At 37.6% G+C, this 14,497-nt stretch overlaps 1 protein-coding gene across 19 annotated transcripts in view; it reads right to left on the reverse strand.

The window, feature by feature from the left end:
- The window catches only part of RIMS1 (regulating synaptic membrane exocytosis 1), a 306,477-nt gene that overhangs the window by 126,205 nt on the left and 165,775 nt on the right, over nucleotides 1-14,497 (reverse strand). For 18 of the 19 annotated variants that reach the window (XM_059469483.1, XM_059469463.1, XM_059469472.1 and 15 more), the window contains one exon: nucleotides 713-780. In XM_059469483.1, the coding sequence (XP_059325466.1) occupies nucleotides 713-780 (68 nt within the window). Of the gene's footprint in view, nucleotides 1-712; nucleotides 781-11,796; nucleotides 11,874-14,497 lie in introns of those variants that run through there. The other variant, XM_059469481.1, reaches the window with a different exon arrangement.

Here is a 14,497-nt window from a genome sequence, read left to right on the forward strand (position 1 = left end):
AAAGCGTGAACATCCTCCAGTATTTAGATGCACATGTAAAAACCAATAAAATTACTGCATCATCATGTCACAGTAGACACAAACATCCTTCAGGTGTGTTACATAATGCACCTGAGTTTTCTATGAGAATATCTGTTGGACTCTGGCTACATTAAACATTTATGCCTCTTGTAAGAAAATGTCTGCATTAAGTCTACAGATAGAACTATAATTCAGTTCAAACTTCAATACAATTAAACATTTTAAACACATCTTAGATAACAAAATTAAATATTTCTTTTTGAATTACATGGCTCTGAAAAGCACATGCAGAAATTCTGTTCTTTAGAATAACACATGCTATGCAGGTCTACCTAATGAGGGTTCATTACATTATCAATCAAAATTATGCTTTCCAACTCCAAGTCTTTAAAAAAATCACTAATCCTTCCCAGAGCAGCATCACATTCACAACTGATATTTTTGGGGTCCATAGTAAAATTAAGTGCCATGTCTATTAAAGGGATTAAAGTCAGGTTAAAATTCAGGCAATTTTACAAATATGCATTTCAATAAAACTTTCTTTCTGATTTCCATTTCCTTGTTAGTATAAAACAAATTTTCACATTATTTGTGTAGAATATTTTTTACAGTCAAATATCTATGCTGAACTGAAATAATTAGCAAACATTTTAACTTATTCTTTATGAATCCCTATTTTTCTATTTCTTACCGAACTAATAGGGGACGTCTCCCTGCTGTGCCACGTGGCAGGATCCAGCCAGTAATAATCCAAGTCACCTGGAAGAATATGAATAGAAAGAAATGTGTAATCTCTCAAACAGAGAAAGATGTATAAATGATTACTTCTGCATGCATGAATTTTAAAGTGCAATTGTTTGATGAAGCAAATACAAAACTTTTATTATGATTCAAATCAATATATCAATTTGAAAACAATATAGTGTATTAATATAAAATAATGCATTTATTTGGACCTTTGCTTTTTCATGAATTGCACTTTAGAATTGGTTGTGCACGCTGTCTATTTTTACCTTTGCTCAATCCAAGAATGGACCCCAAAGCATCACATTCACAGCCCTCCTCCTCCCCACCATCTCCATAATAAACACACAGGACTACAGCTAATGATGACACGAGAGGGAATACTCCACAAAATGGGCTCTCAGCTATAGTTAAGGACAGAACAGCCAACCACGCTCTAGAATCTGCAGAGGTCAATGTTGTGACAACAGGTGCTGTACAGGGGGAGAGGCACAGGAGCAGGAAATAGAGTGCCAGAGGGAACAGCCACACAAATACAGCAGGTACGAGGCTGCAATCTTCTCCTTCACTTGGGACAAACTCATATGCCATGTAATTCAAGAAAAAGACCATGAATTACACTGGTCTGGAAGCCATCAGCCTATGAGGACAAGGAGGGAACTTTTGGCAATGTATCTTCAATATCTTACTTTATAAAACAGATCTCTGTAACACTATAGTTAGATGCCTGTGTTCTAGTAAGAGTAGTGATCTAATAAAAGCCCAGACAAAGCATGCAAGGGAGAAGATACCTTTACATGCAGAGATTTTTTTATTCTTTCTCTACAAATACTTAGATGCCAATTATGAAATACAAGTTGCAACACTCTCTATAACTCATACTAGCTTTAATAGCTAATCATCTGCATGATCATATGCCCAGGTTTATTTTTAAATAGCATATTACTATCATATGCATAACTGCACGAGGCAGTTTGTGGTTTCATTAGCTCTGCAGTTCTGCAGGTTTGGAAAACACATTAAATCACATTAAAGATCTTTCAGTTTTATTTTTAGGATTCTTCTTTGTGCCTTTATAAAGTTCAAAATTACAAGAACAACAAACCTACAAACTACACTGACACCTGCAGTGCTGTCAGTAAGCTCAAAACTATGGTACAGAGCTCCCCAAGTTTCAGTAACAAACTCAACAGTGACACCAAAAATCAACAGTCTCCTGTGTGGGCTGACCTGCCACATGCCAAACACAACACACTTTGTCTTCTTGTTTTAGAGTTATTTGCTTAGCAATAGAGAAATGTTCAGGAGGGAATAAATGTCAGCTCCAAGATGCAGATCAATGTATCCAAGTCCTCAAACACATTTCTTCTCACCCTCATTGTTCCCTGCTTTATTTTCCTCTCTTCCTTCCTAGATTCAGCTTCTTGCTCTTAGTTTCCTTGCTGATCTTTCTCCTGGTTACTGCAGATCCATGACCACTTAATTCATGCACCTAGCATCCTTCTCCAAGTCCCTGCTCTAGCAAGATCCTCTCATACATCTTCCGCCTTGTCTAACCTGCTGATTTTCCTGTTCTCACCATCTACCTACCCTTTGCTGCCTTTTCTTCCCAGCACATTTTTTCTGCTATCCATTGGCTTCTGCTTCTGGCTTTAGAGTCCTTTCTTAAGGTTCTGTATCTTAATCCCTCTTTAACCTCAAATCCTTTGATGCTGTTACATTCCTGCACACTCCTTCCCACATCTAAACCTTTAGGTGTCTGTCCCTTTCCCCACTTCTGTCTGCAGGAGCTGGCCACAGCACCAATTCTCTCACCCTCTGCTCTCCAAAGTTGAGAGCAGGATCTGCACTGCAAATGCAGCTCCACTGAGCTGGAACGTGAAAGATGTGCTCAGAAGCTATAAAGGTAGCTATCAAATCAAATATCTTGACTGAATGCCACTGAAAGTAGTAAGTCTACCATTTGGTGAATACTTTAAAAGCTGCAAGAATCACTCAATTTTAAGATTTCCATTAAAATTCAGTATGATGCAGACCACTGGCACACGTCTGGGGCAATTTACAACTACAAAAAAGATTATACAATGGAAAATGTCAGTTAATCTATTCATAAACACTCATCAAATAGAACATAAAAGTTAAGACACAAATGAAAAAAGTCCCCAAATGGGCATTAAAAATATTTTATGCCAGCAATACTGATACTAGAGACAGCTGCAGTTCAGTACTCTGTTATATCTTTGAAAATAATTTCTCCTTGGTCATCCTATGTCATTGCTGCATCTTTTCCTAATGCCTATTTGTGCCATTCTTGCACTGCCATACTCCAGAACTCACTCTTTGTTGAATTGCACAAAATACCTTCACTGCAGCAGCATTATAGAGATCCAGGAATAGGTAAATAACATGCAAAAACTAACTAAGAGCATAGCTTCAAAATTTCAGGTTTTCTCCAAAAAAACCCCACCAAAACTGGAAACAAAAATCCCTACACACAGAGAACACTCTCCATTGGTAAAAGTCATTAAAAATTACTAGTAAAACAAGAAAAACTTAAGACATTGGAGAGAGGAATGAACAAATTTTATAAGGAGCAAATAATAGCTTTATAGGCTTAAACTGCTTTTAAATACTTTTAAAACAATTCTTTAAAAACATGAACAACTTAAAAATAATAAGTCCCCATGAAAACACACATATACTATATCATTATTTTTGTACATTACTGATGTATTTCTAAAACGTATTACTAAAAATGCATTTGTAATTTTAATGTTTGATTTCCTTAAGACCAACTGAGTAAAGCAGGGTATTTGTAAATATTGTAAACCCTTATTTCCTAAGGGAATAATTCAAAAGTTGTATCTTAAGAGCAAGGAAATGCTTTTCCCATTAACACGCTGCCGCTCAATTACTTTACTCTTGGATGCACACGGATGCAATAATAATTTACAAGACACAAATGTGTTGAGCTTTTTCCACAAGTCTTTTGCAGCCTTCCATCAAAATTCAAGATGGGGAGTAAAACTCTTAATAAATTCTCATTGTTTTTACATCTGCAATATGTGTGCTTTCAAAATAAAGGGAAAGCTAACTCATAACACCAAAAATCCATTTTCTCGAAAATACTTTGTCTTCAGCAGCACTCTCCATACCAAAAGCTAATGCTGGGGTACTGTGATTTCAAGTGAGATCCTGAAAAGCTGAGAAGTTCTGGAAAAAACAGCCTTGTCCCTCTCACAAAGCCAAAACAAGCACAAAATATGAGATGGTCTGCTATTGTGTATGAACAGTCATGCTGATTTCCAAAGAGTCTTGAATACCTGGAATAAAATACCTCAACATGTTTTCCCAAATCCATCCAGACCATATTCAGAGACTACTCATAATCAGCAAAGAATGTAATTCAGCAATTTATTCAAATCCCGATGTGCAGGATTTGCAGGAGTTACTTAAGACAAAAAGCAGAATCTAATTATATGGATCAGTCAAAAAAAGTCCTTCTGCAATTTGTTGTAGTCCTCCTTTAGGTAGTAAAGAGCTACTAGAAGGTCTTGCCAGAGCCTCCTCTTCTTCAGGATGAACAACCCCAACTCTATCAGCCTGTCTTCACAGGAGACATGCTTCCATCCTCTGACAATCTTCACAGCCTTCTCTGGACTCACTCCAGCAGGTCCATGGCCTGCATATGCCGGGAGCCCATACCTGGCTGCAGCATTCCATGTGGTATCTCACCACAGTGGAGCAGAGGGACAGAATCACCTCCCTCAACATGCTGGCCATGATGCTTTTGAGGCAGTCCAGGATGTATCTGGCTTTCCATGCTACAAGCTGCCAGCTCACATTGAGCTTTTCATTCACCAACGCCTCCCAAGTCCTTCTTCTCAGGGCTGCTCTCAATCTATTCTCCAGTCTGTACTTGGGGTCTATTGACCTAATCCACCTCTCTCCAGTTTAGAGGCACAAGTCCAGGTAATTGACATCACTCTTCCTTTATGCTGTAACCTCATTGTAGAAGGCAAATAAATTGGTCACACACTATTTACCTTTAGTAAAGCCCTGTTGGCTGCCACCAATCACCTCCTTATTTTCCAGTTTGCTTAGCACAGTTTCCAGGATGATCTGCTCTGTGATCTTGCTGGGCACAAAGGTCACCTTTTGTAGTTCCCAAAAGGTGGGAACATCCCTAGAGATGTTGTTTTTTTTTTTTTTTAAATGAGGGTTATGTTTCCACTTTTCCAGGCAGTGGGAACCTCACCAGACTGGCACAACTTCACAAATATGATGGATAGTGTCTTAACCATTTCATCTACCAGTTTCTTCAGGAGTAGCAGATGCATCTCATCAGGCCCCACGGACTTTTCCACCTGCATGCCCCTCAGACGGTCTCAAACCTGATCTGCTGCAGTGGGCACTTTCTCAATCTCCCAGTTCCTGCCTCTGTCTGTGGCAGCCTGGGCAGTGTGGCTGGAGCACTTCTCAATAAAGACTGAGGGAAAAAGTAATTCAGTACCTCAGCCTTCTCCATATTCCAGTCAGGCCTTCTCTTTCCTTCTGGAGAGAGCCCATATTCTCTAGTCTTCCTTTTAATCCTAACCATAGCCACTTTCCTTGTTGCCCTTGATGACCCCACACAGATTTAATTCTATCAGGGCTTTAGCTTTCCTAACCTGATCCCAGGCTGCTGGGACATTCCCTCTGGTGAGCTGCTGTTACAGATGTGGTACATCCTATTGCTAAGCAGGAAAATACCTCCACACCCAGGAAAAAACATGGTATTGTTTTATCGGAGAAATAATTCAGTGTGTAACAATATATGCTAAAATCATTCTAGTTCAAGCGGCTAACTAACCCCATAAAGAGAATATGTGAGTACCCTGCCTTGGCAAACAGCCCCCACACTAATCTGGCAAGCAGAGAATTCAAAAGCTACCTACTGCCTATTTATATAGAAATACAGAAAGCTTCACAAAAATGCTCATTATCTCTTAGTCTCAAACCAACCCACTTCAGATGTCTACAGTTAAGAACTTAAATCCTTGCAGGACAAGATCTGTGTTTTACCATCTACACAGTTCAAGGACAGGCTGGCTCATGCACTCTGTGGGAAGAATGCACCACAAGGCTGTGAAATTTAGGATTTTCTTTTCTCTTTTTTTCTTTTTACTTCTTTTGCAATATATAATTGCACTGGACTTTAGTTCCCTGCTGGCAAATGTCCTAAGCACTGCATATTAACATGCTGTAAGATTCCAAAGTTAAAATGAAGACTAGTACACTTTAGAAGTGTCAATTTTTATATACAATACTCTTTTTTCAGATACAAATGTGGCACATAGCTCTCAAAACTAGAACTAGCCTCTTAAATTGCTCCCTCAATTCAGTATTTATTCAGGTGTTTTCATTTAATAATGAGATATAAAATTACTTTTCTGTATCTTAATTAAATTTCAGAGTAATAAAAAAAACATTGGAAAAGGGTCCACACAGCTTTTTCAAGCTCTAGGCTTTCAGATTTAGATAACTGACAACCTGGGCTTATTCAATATAAACTGAAAATAAATGGTTATTCCTTACTTCTGCACTTAGAAGATAAGGAAATTTCATACTTTTTCTCATACAAAATAAACACTTTTTTATTTTGAAACGAACCCCTTAGTTTAGAAATCTTTTTTAAAGTGGTAGTACATTGTGAAAAAAGTGATGCTGATTCATATTTTCAAACAAGAAATACAGAAATAATTAGGCAAGGAAGTTGTGAACTTATGAAAAATTATATAGATAGTTAAGGGCACTTGAATTAAGCTAAAATCTAGTGAAAAGGAAAATCCATTTGACTTCTCCCCTAGTTACCATGGCACAGTTAATCCTTTACAAGAGTTTGCAAATTCATAATTTTTTATTTTGCAAACAAATGATTTGCCCATTGCTAATTATGAAAAAGTTTTTCAACATATTCTTTTTTGTCTATGCATAAAGGAAAATTTTCGGTGATCTGTTTAAAATGAGTTCCTTATCCAGATATTTATTTAACAAAGAATTTTTATGTCATAGATTGTGATTTGCTTTTAACTGGGTGTACAGGTTAGACATGTACTTTTCTACAATGAAGTACTGCACTTGTTCACTGATGAATGAAGGTTGCTCAAAAGACAGATTTGCAAAAGACCTTCCAACTAGAACACAACTGGGCCCATTTCTGTGTTTCACAAAATGGACTTCCTACCTGAATTATTTCAGCTTTATAAATTACTGAAAGCAAGGGTTACTAATCTTGCCAATAGAAGCTGAAAACCAAAAATCACAACCTATCTAGTAGAAAACAAACTACTAGAGGAGTTTTGAATGTTTCCAAAATTTTTAACATGGACACAGGGGACATGAGGAAGCTCCTCTGTTTTCTGAATGTCTAGGGAAACTTCTCATGAATTCCCTGAGCCAACATTTAGTAACTTCACTCAAACACCCAAAGTCTTCAAAAGTTCATCAACCCCTTCCCAGCTAGATTCTTATTTTTATCTCAGAGACCATCTAAACTGCTATTCTGAGTATATGTGAGTCTTATTGAAAGCATGTGAGTCCAAGAATGTGTATGATTCACAGAGGGATGGTCCTTAAAAGCATATTCTGTAGGGCCATGACAACGTGTGACAGACTTAGAGATATAAAACATGAAGAAAGATGCATGAACTTCTATTAATATGAAAGTTATTTTACAAGGTTCATTAAAACTATTTTCTTGAGGATACAAGAAAAATGTTCAGCATCAGGAACATAAAATCAACAGGCAAACATTTTGATTTTGATATTGTGGCATTTAAAGATTTAAGGAAAATTTTGCTGTCTAATTGTTGTCTCTGGTTTTGCTGGCTGGGATCACTCTCTTGAGTGAAATCTAATTTTGCAGATAGATGAAAGGAGATGTCCTCCTGGAAATTTAGAGCTTCTCTGAATAAATTTATTATTTCTATTTCATTCCAATTCAATATTGACACTAACTTGTGTCAACAGTTTCACTGAGTTCCTGTTTCATATAATTAACACTTTCAGTTTCGATATGATTTCTTGATAATATTTTTGTTTCTTTATAATATGTTTTGTTTAATTATTTTTGTATAATGAAATCTGAAAAATGTATAGCAAGTCATCTCAGAAAGTCACATGGTCTCATAATTTTGGATACATATGTACACATAGCTACCTAGTACACTGAAGGCCTGACAAGTTCTTAACATTTTTTCTGCTGTTCTTCAAATGCATTTCAAATATACATGATGTTCTTCAGCATACCATAATTGGTTTTTTTCCCCTGTGGGCTGGTTTAGGTTTTTTCCCTATCTCCTGTACAGATTAAACCAATTGAGTAGTGTTGATTGCAAAAAAAGGTAATATTTCCATTTGGGTCTCCTTTGGTATTTTTCTTCTGAGAGTTTTAAAAATCTTAAGTTTTTTATTTTAGTATTTGTTAAAAATTGATTTATTAACAAATTATCATTTAAAATCAAAGCTGCAAATAAACTCTTCTCAAATCCCAGGCTGTTTCTATACTCCCAACAGCAAGAAATTTTAACAAAGATGAAGAAAACAGAAAACAAAATGGCTGTAAGGCTGTAAAGCAGCAGCCGACACATAAGAAGCACTGTGTGGGTTTTTTGGTTTAGTTTTTTTGTTGATTTGGGGTTTTTTGTTGGTTAGTTGGTTTTTTTCTTATTTTGGTGTTGTTATTGTTTCTGTTTGTTATGGGTTTTTTAACTATCATTCATGAGTATCCTCAGTTATGCTGCACTAGAAGATAATGAGAGCTTTGTTTCTTCAGTTCAGAGGGGAATACTGCAGGGAGAATCTTCAGAGTGCACTCTGAGAAATCACTGACAGTTGCAAAACAATGAGCAAAGGATCTTTGGAGCTTTGCTTCCCACCAGTAGAGAGGAAATAGTTATGAACATGACCATGAATAAACGCATGATCTTCAAAAAGAGACCAAAGCTGAGCAGAAAAAAAGCCAAAAACCTTCCTATTAAAAAAAAAAAAAAAAAAAAAAAAAAAACAACAACAACCAAAAACAAAACCAATGAAATCCTATTGCCAAATAACCAAAGCAAAACACTCCACACTTAGAGAAAATTAGGAAGCAACCACAACAACAAAAGGAGACCAGCAATCATGGAAGCATCTAAAAATAATATCAACATTAAAAGTAGAACCAGGCCAATTCAATGCAGTGAAAGACTGACCAACTAAATCATAAATATTCCATTTTCTGGAAGAATCAATGGAAAGTTCCCTGTGAGTGTGCTCCTTAGAGTGATTGAGTACCAGGAAGCACACAAGACATTCAGGAACACAAAATACAATGCAAACAGCAATGTATGCAAAGCAACTGAGAGAATTCTGCAACTATTTAGTCCCTACTACTTAGTATTTACTACCAAGTAGTTGCCAATCAAGAATACTATGTAAAGAACCTGCTACTATTTGGCTCTATCAGCAGATGTCAAATACATTCATCTGAGCAGGAGTTTTGTTTATGAGCATGCCATGTTAAGAGCCACACAAGAAAAGGTGTCTAGCATAGGCTGAAAACCTACTTAGAAAATAATATTCTAAATATATTCTAACAATATTTGGCTAAAACTGATAACAAATACCCCCTGAAGTATTCATAAAGCAAGTCTGTAGTGTTTGTCTGGAACATAGTAATAGTCAACACTCACACTACTGTTCCATGTAATAAAACAGAAACATATTGGACTGGTAAGGGACTTGACCCCAAGGACAAAGGAATGGCTTTTCATAGTAGGCCAGAACCAGACTTCAAAGCTATCTTGACAAACAAGCAAAAAAAACCAATCTGGAAATAGAGGATCAGGCTCAGAGCAGCCAAGGAAATGGCTCCACACTCAGAGCAGGATAAACAAGTATAGAAACAGGGGAAAATCCACCAGTTGAGAACTAGCAGTGCAGAAGAGGATGAGGTGGATACAATTGATCTCAATGGTAACAGGAGAGGATGGCACACCAGCCTGGCTGCTGTTGGAAAAGCACTAGCCTTGCCTCTTGGGAGTTACAGGGTTGGCCAGAGACAAAGACTCCGGGCCATTCCTACTTTTGCTACAAAAATACCTCCAAAGGTGAGACTGGTGAGGAACTGAAGGTTTTGTTGTTCATTTTGTGGACTTTGTTTTGTGTTATTGTCCAGCATGGTTTGTCTTCTGGGCAGCCTTGTACTTAACCAATACCCTGACATAAGAGCTGACCTTGATGACAGCTCATTCTCTCAGATTCTGTCCTTGCAGCACACAGATCAGTTTTCAGAGAGGAATATTGAGGAATATTTAGGATAATGATCCTGAAGTATCATTATGGGGGAGAGATGATACAAATTTAATGGATAGAGAGCTATAGATAGCCTGGTTTAATAGTCCATTATGACTCTATAGTCAGGGCATGTGGGGCTCAGGGTGATTTTGAGGCATCTTTTAGATCTCTCAGGTCCATGCTATTCCAAAGGCTGGAGACATGCTGCTGATTGTCCACTGCCCACAGCACAGCCTTGAATCACTGCAACACAGGGTGCCACTGCTCTGTACCTCTCAATCCCAATCCTATTTCACCTTCTTCATCTACTTATGCCAAGACGTGCAAGAGACCTCTGGAATGCAGTTTACAGCCATCTATCTACACAGTAAACAGCTTGAAGAAGAAACAGGGATTTAGCTTTTTTATGCACCTATAAACAACTTACTAAGTGTGAGAGAGTGCAAGGCTTTGACCTTAGCCAAAGGTGCTCTCAGTGTTATCCTTTACACTCCATGGAGAGCGAAGGCTGACCACTGTCCCCCCAGCCTCAGCATTCTGTCCTCCTGATACTCCTGCTGCTGCTTCTGTTCCTGAGTGCTATTAAATCACACTCTCTCCAATGCCTCCCTCAATATTCTGCCCTCAGTAAACTCTAATTCTCCTCTAAACTCTGTTGAAATTACATAGATTTCTAACATATTTATCTAAAAATAGAGTATCTGAAGCATTATTTTGAAGAGCATAAAACCGCTTTCATAACTTATTCTATCACACATCTTTAGGGTAAATTCTTCTAGTGAAAAAACTGCTTTCCAAAATCAGTTTTTATAGACAGTGTTATCAACTAGTTAGATATAGGATTTCAAAGGTATTTGTTATTCTCAACACACTGCATAATGCCCAAGGAACTTGCAGTGGTGAATCCTTCCTCTCACTTTCCCCTGTGACCCTTCCGCAATTTAGCTGAGGACCTTGTTTCAAATACAAAAGGGAAAAACTGATGTCCTTCCCTGAGCAGAAAGTGCAATGCATCAATATGATCAAGCAGAAATAATGTACAAAATAGCCAGAACTGTACATTTATTATAACCCATATATTATTATAACCATAACTGCATCTTATGGTAAAGAAAAACATTTTTATTCTATGTACATAAGTTTGATAATTTTGCCTCCTAAATAATATGAAAAAAAAAAAAACAATCACATTCCATTCTGAACTTTTTAAAGCTCCTAAGAAAAGAATAATTCAGGAGATTGAGGACTTGTCAATTGTCTTCTGCCATCAAGAAATAAAACACAGGAATTTTCACTTGTTTCCTGAAGTAAATTTCTAAATTCTTTATCCTTGACTTCTACAAAATGCAGAACTCATAATGCAATAAGAATATTATGATTACTTTTCAGAAACTCATTTCTATTTTGATGTGCACTTTCCAAATACAGATTTTTCTTTAAAAGCTCATTCCATATAGCATCACTACTGTCAAATTATATTTATCACATCAGCTTTCAAAACATAAACATAACTGAAACACAGACTTAAAAGCAAAATGGTTCTTTATTCCCTTGTTAAGCTGAACATATGCTACAATTAAGACTTTAACATTCCAAGGATACAACAATTCCACTAAAACTGCACAGTTAAATAAATCTGTTCATAAAAGGATATAACTTTGTTTAAAAATATGAAATATAAAAAAATAATTAAAACCTCAGCTCCTCATTTACCTGTCCCTGAATGCAACGTTTGGAGCAGAAACTGGAGAAACCCAGCAAACATAGCAGCTTCAGCAAGAGAATGTTTAAAGCACAGCTGGCATCTAGTAGGTTGCTGAATCCAGCCTGCAACTGTAGCAAAAGCGTAATGCCAGCAAAAATCCACTTCAGTGTGAAGGAGACGATCTAAAAGAAGTCATGAGGTCCTTGCGTCCTGGTTCGAAGCCAAATTATTCTGCAGTGTCAAACACTGAACACACTGACAGCAGACAGGGCTAACGAGAGCTCTTGTCAGCAAAACAAATCTCTGCAGTGTGGAGCAAGCATCGATTACTGCATTAGCTCCCTGCAATGACAGCGACTTGCAGCCTTTGGGAAGAGTTCGGGGCTTTAGGAACCCGGAATCAACCCTCAGGAAACAAGATGGGGGGGAAAAGCTCCTCCTCTCTGGATAGAACAGGAGAGAAGTTTCTTATGCTTTTGAGCCAACAGTACCTAAGTAATCAATACCACTGCTGCAGTTATTATTTATATTCAGCAGTGGTGCACTGAACAAGTTTAATCAACTGCATAGACGAAGCAATTGTGTTTAGGAAATGTGTTTTTTTAAATTTATGTAAAACATCCCAAGCTGCAGATTTACTTCTAGCACACTGAAAACACAAACGGCCCTTGAGAAAAACTTACCACTTTTTACAAATTAATAGGGTAATTTAATTCTTTTCATATGTAACAGATGTGTGCATGGAAACATAATTTTATATAAGAAAAATACACTCCAAATAAAAACCCCCAGGAAATAACATTTTGTATTCCAAATTACATGTTCAAGATAAAACAGAAAAGCAGAACTTGCATTTGCAAAAGCCAGATGATTAGAGAATTATAGCTAATAGAATTTACTAAAGTATTAAATCTACTGTAATCATATCCAAATGATACAACAATAAAACTATTTCTGTGGCAGAGATAGCCTTCCTCTGTACAAACAGATGGCTTTCTGCAGCCTATCTACATACTGCAGGACTTCCAAAACACAATGCAGGACATCCAAAATACAAAAAAAAATTGCTGTTTAGAAACTAAAATGTGAGAAAGAAAAGCAAACAAAGAGAAGCTTAGAAGGGATAAAATATAAATAGTAAGGCTAATGAGAGTTACACCTCTTTCATACTTAACAATATATGGATCCATTAATAATAATGATAATAAACTTTTAATCAAGTTGTTTCCCTGCAATTCTGGATCAAACCCAAGGTACTGAACACTCTCTTTCACAATCCTACATGTCAGTCAACAGCAAAAGCCACAGAATATCCCTGGCCACTGCTGACTTTAGTGTCCCCTGCAGCATGGTATCAGCAGGAGGAACATTCACCTGTCTAACTCTGCTTTATTCACAACATGCCCTTGTTAGGAGATGGTTTGTTTGGAGGAGAACTGTGTCCAGTCTTTATGTATTTCAAGAGACAGTGATCATCTGCTACTGACCAAGGAACACATACCCAGCTTTCTCCTAAAGCCAGAAACATTTCTTGCAAAAGAAACAACAGACCAAGTATGCCAAATGCCTGATGCTTCCACACCCATCCAGTGACCCTTCTGCATTCCTCCTTGAAGGATGAGCTCCTCTTCTGCCAGGGCAGGCATTGAGCGCCTGCCTCACTTCCAGAACACAGCATACCTGGGTCCTGAACACTCACCTCTCCCCACCTGCATGTACTAAACAAGGCAGGGGATTTTGTCATAACATAAATCAACAGATGAAAAATTCTTGCTTGCTACAGCCTCAGAATTGGTAAATGAGACTGTACTGTATGGGCCTTCTTTTCTGACTTATTTCAAGTGTTCCTGTCATTCCCATGGCACACATGTGTCTGTGAAAAGAATAACGAACTGTTCTCCCAGACAAGTTTGGAAAGGTTGCCTGTGCCTCATGGTTTTGTAAGAGCTCTCACTGTCTCCCACTCCTCTGAGTGGTAACTCCTCCCTGCTCCTCCAGCAGGCAGCTCTCTGTGCCCATTTTCCCCACTGCTGTCCCTAGCCATGAGTCTTGCCCAAGCCCTGTCTAAATGGCCCAGCCTAATACCTTCAGATGGCAGAGGTGTCTGCAAGAATTTGCTGAAAATAAGGGAAAAGAGGAGCAACAGAAGAATGTTCTGAGGTCAGAAAGGGCATTTTGCAGAAAAGTACCACCAAATCCAGCATGCATTGCTCATCCCCAAGGATGGATTTCATTCCTCCCAGCCACAGGCACATCGAGCCTCTCTCGCTGTCCCAAAGCTCATCTGACACCTGAAGAATAAAGTGCTGATAGTTGGTCTATTTACTTTTACACACATTAATAGTATCAAAGCATAGGAAACTAACTATAAAACTGGACGTAATTCCATTTTCCTAGTAAAAATACATAATTAAGTTATAACACACTTTCAAACTTTGCACAGGATAGCACTGCCTTTGTAATCTCTGCAGATGTTTACCTTTTCAAATTATTTTATTGCCACTATCTTCTGAGACATGTTACATTAGGCATCTGATAGTTAGATTTTGACCACCATATTTTAGCCCTTCATAATCTTCCTGCTAATAGCTGGTCTAGATCTTAATCTGTGTATGATACTCCTGCAGTTATAAAAATTTCTAAGACCACTAGTAAAGCATGAGATTGTTCAATCTCACACAACTCTTAACATTATTCATGTTTTAGGAG

The sequence above is a fragment of the Ammospiza nelsoni genome, chromosome 3, assembly GCF_027579445.1.
Source record: "Ammospiza nelsoni isolate bAmmNel1 chromosome 3, bAmmNel1.pri, whole genome shotgun sequence".
In the NCBI taxonomy this organism is placed as follows: domain Eukaryota; kingdom Metazoa; phylum Chordata; class Aves; order Passeriformes; family Passerellidae; genus Ammospiza; species Ammospiza nelsoni.